This window comes from Myotis brandtii, unplaced genomic scaffold (assembly GCF_000412655.1).
Source record: "Myotis brandtii unplaced genomic scaffold, ASM41265v1 scaffold12291, whole genome shotgun sequence".
Classification (NCBI taxonomy): domain Eukaryota; kingdom Metazoa; phylum Chordata; class Mammalia; order Chiroptera; family Vespertilionidae; genus Myotis; species Myotis brandtii.
Window position 1 is genome coordinate 2,713 of NW_005354288.1, and position 3,612 is coordinate 6,324.

The 3,612-nt window shown below is 50.4% G+C and overlaps 1 protein-coding gene across 1 annotated transcript in view; it reads left to right on the forward strand.

Moving 5' to 3' along the window:
* Nucleotides 1-3,422: 3,422 nt before the first annotated feature.
* The window catches only part of LOC102244169 (HLA class I histocompatibility antigen, B-73 alpha chain), a gene marked incomplete at its 3' end in the record, with an annotated part of 1,991 nt that continues 1,801 nt past the window's right edge, over nt 3,423-3,612 (forward strand). The window contains exon 1 of the mRNA XM_005858914.2: nt 3,423-3,542. Within this exon, the coding sequence (XP_005858976.1) occupies nt 3,470-3,542 (73 nt within the window). The remainder of the gene's footprint in view (nt 3,543-3,612) is intronic.

Sequence of the window (3,612 nt, forward strand, 5' to 3'; positions counted from 1 at the left end):
TAGAGACTCTTATTATAAAATCTTTAGATATTACATCTGGGGGACCGGACTGTGAGTGTCAATGCCAACAGGAGTCCCACAGTGAGGTGGCTGAAGGACACCGTATTCACTGCAAACAGTTGGATGCTGACAATTTCTATATATAAAAGGGTAATATGCTAATTAGACCAGACATCCTTCCTGATGAAACCATGGCCAGAGGGAAGCCAGCCCAGGTCCCGGGTGCGTGACAGAAGCCAGGGCCGGCAGCGGGGGAAGGAAGGCCTACTCTTGCATGAATTTTCGTGCATTGGGCCTCTAGTCTCTATATAAACTTAGACAAAGGTCCTGAGCTCAGATGAGGACACAGCTTTGTGACCCTGACCAGAGACCCCCATCCACACCACGCCTGCATTTCCCATTAAGATAATGTTAGCAAGCAAATGAGGGTTATTCTGAGCCACTAAGTTGTGGTGATTTTTTTTCACAGTAATAGAAAACTAATACACTGGCTCAACTGTGCCACAGATAAGCACAGAGCATTTATTTCCACTGAAATAAATTTATGAGCTGACACATACAGTAGTTACATGTCATAAAATCTTTCCTAACTTTTTGGGTTTTTTATTTAATGATTTTATGTAATACAATTAAAATTTTCATACAACTGGTATTGCCCTAGCCGGTTTGGCTCAGTGGGTAGAGTGTCAGCCTGTGGACTAAAGAGCCCTGGGTACGATTCCCGTAAAGGGCCAGTACCTCGGTTGTAGGCTCCTGCCCCACTCGGGGCCTGGTCAGGGCGCTTGTAGGACACAACTAATTGATGTGTTTCTCTCACATTGATATTTCTCTCTTCCACTCTTTCTAAAAATCAATGGGAAAATATCCTCAGATGAGGATAAAAAATATATACAATTGTTATTCATTCATTCAACAACAACTAACTTACTGTCGACTATGTACCAGAAGCAGCTCCATGTGATGGGAGACAACTTTGACCCAAAGCCCCTGTGCTCCCATGTCTTACAGGCTAGAGGCTTCCCAGAGTGAGATGCAGCCACTGGAGCATTTTTAGAGATGAAACTGCACAACCCGACTCACATAGCAGGATTGCTGACCATGTCGGGAGAATAGACCCCGTGTGGCAGGTGAGGGGGTGACACTATTGCCACAGTCAGGAGTGGGAGGGTGATAGAGACAAAGGGGTGAAGAGGCCTGAGGGGTGAGAGACAGAGAAGAGCTGGACAAGCAGGGGTGAGGAAAAGAGTGGAGGTAGAGATTCTAAAGCAGTGGAACTCTCAGATTTAAATGTGGTTTGTAGATCTATAGTAACTATATCTACAGAGCTAGCAGGTTGTTCTTTGCATTTGGTACTAAATACATTCTGTGGGGCTGTCTAAAAACTAATTGCCACCTTGTGTTAATCGGTTAAAAAGTAATGTGTCCCGACTATCTGGAATGATATTTATCTTCCAAGTACATGGTCATGTTACTAACTGGAGTTTAAGCTATTTGAAGGCACAGGCTATGTGTCATAGACCCTTTTGTCTCCCTGTTTTGAGCACTCTATCCTGAAGCTAAAGGGCTGGCTCAATAGAAGTGTTTTGGCTGTGGTGGTGGTGGTGGTGGTGATGGTGAGAGTAATTGTGGTTGGTACTAAGTAAAGAAGCAAAAAGGTTAGAGACAATCTGTTCCCTCAATACCAACAAAAGGAAGTTTTTGGAGAAACATGTAATACTAGGGGCCGAGTGCACGAATTCATGCACCTTGAAAAAAACTGTGGGCCGCGAGGCTGTGGTAGGCACAGGGGCAGGTCTCGGCCCATCCTCCACTGCCCCGATAGCCCCTCAGGAGCAGGGGGAGGTGTAGAAGCCTTCAGGAGTGATCAGGGCTGTCACCGGCAGCGGGTATGAGAGGCAGCTGCCAGCCCCAATCTTCCATCAGGAGCAGGGGGAGGTGGAGAAGTGCTGAGGGGCGATTTGGGCCAGTGACCACCACTCACACCCGCTGATGGCTCCGAGCGATCGGGGCTAGCGCCAGGCACTGGCAGTAGGTGCGAGCGGTAGCTCTGTCGTCAACCTTAGATTCAAGTGCCAGGCGGGACCATGGTGTGCGGGAACAAAGAATTTTCAGTAACCACCAGAGTGTTGCCTTGATGTCGGCGACCGGCACCACGCCTTGATCTGGTGCCCCCGCTCACCTGCTCGACCATCACGCTGTGGCCCACCACCAGCATGTTCCGTGCACACTCCCTGGTGGTCAGCGCATGTCATCACGACCGTTGTTCGGTTGTTCGATTGTTCTGGTTATTCTGCCATTCTGTCTATTTACATATTAGCCTTTTATTATATAGGATGATTAAAACTCCTTTAAGAATAGCACTACAAACTAGCAACTTATAATTCAGAGTACAGGCTCTTGAGCCAGACTATCTACATTTGAAAGCCATTCCAACATCTATTTATTAGCTGTGTGACCTTAAGCACATTACTCAATCTCTCTGTGCCTCAGTTTCCTTGTCTGTAAAATGGGAATAATAATAATAAAACCCATGTTTGTGAAGAAAAAAAAATGTGTCCCGATAAAATGTGCGCACTGCTTCCATGTGAGTAATTCATAAGGATGGGCAGGGCAGGAGAGCTGGTGAAGGGCACTTTGACCAACTGAGCACTTGGGACTGAGAGCATGCACAGGCTCCTGCTGAAATGCACAGTCACACATGCTCCCTGGGCTCCTTTGTAGGGAGGGTGTGGGGGACTCACAGGGACAGACTCAGGGCTGAGGAATGCGGGTCACTTCACAATGTAACAGCCCCCAGTCACACACTTCCTGTGTGGGAAGGAGAATTGAGGAGCTTTGGAACTCTGGCAGCAGGACTGTTTAGACACTTTGCATATGAAGCCTCTGAAATCACTCATTTCACAGATTCGCTTCCTGATGTCCAGGCTTCCCAAGACTGTGGTCCCCCTGCCCTTCACTGGTCTTTTCAGGCCCAGCTCCTCCAGGATTACAGAGGAGACCCTGTCCTCTGCCTCCTCTCACAGGGAGCTCGCTCTCTGGCATCAAGGTCCCAGGGTGAGTTTTCCTCTAGAAGAGTCCAGGGCAGAGGTGAGGGTGGGAGGCAGAGTGCATTCCAGGGAGAGGGGTGCCACCAACAGAGCAGGGCGGATAGGGAGGTTGTGGCCCTGCCCCCTGTCACACACAGAGGGGTCAGGGCAAGGTCCCAGGTCCCAGGCCTGGTCTCAGGGTCCCAGCCCGAGGGCGGAGACTGAAGCGGGAAACTCAGTGTTGGGGAGTCCCCACCTCCCCGCAGTTTCACTTCTCCTCTCACAACCTGTGTGGGGCCCTCCTTCCTGGATACTCGTGACACGGCCCCAGTTCTCACTCCCATTGGTGTCAGGTGCTAGAAAAGCCAATCAGGGTTACCTTTGTCCCCAGTTAGAAGTCTCTGCGGACTCACCAGGACTCACAGACTCCCCAGACCTGGAGGATGCCAGTCATGGGGTCCCCAGCCCTCCTGCTGCTGCTCTGTGGGGCCCTGGCCTTGACCCAGACCTGGGCGGGTGAGTGCGGGGTCGGGAGGGAATGGCCTCTGGGGAGGGGGAGCGAGGGCGCCCGGCGGCGGCGGGGGCG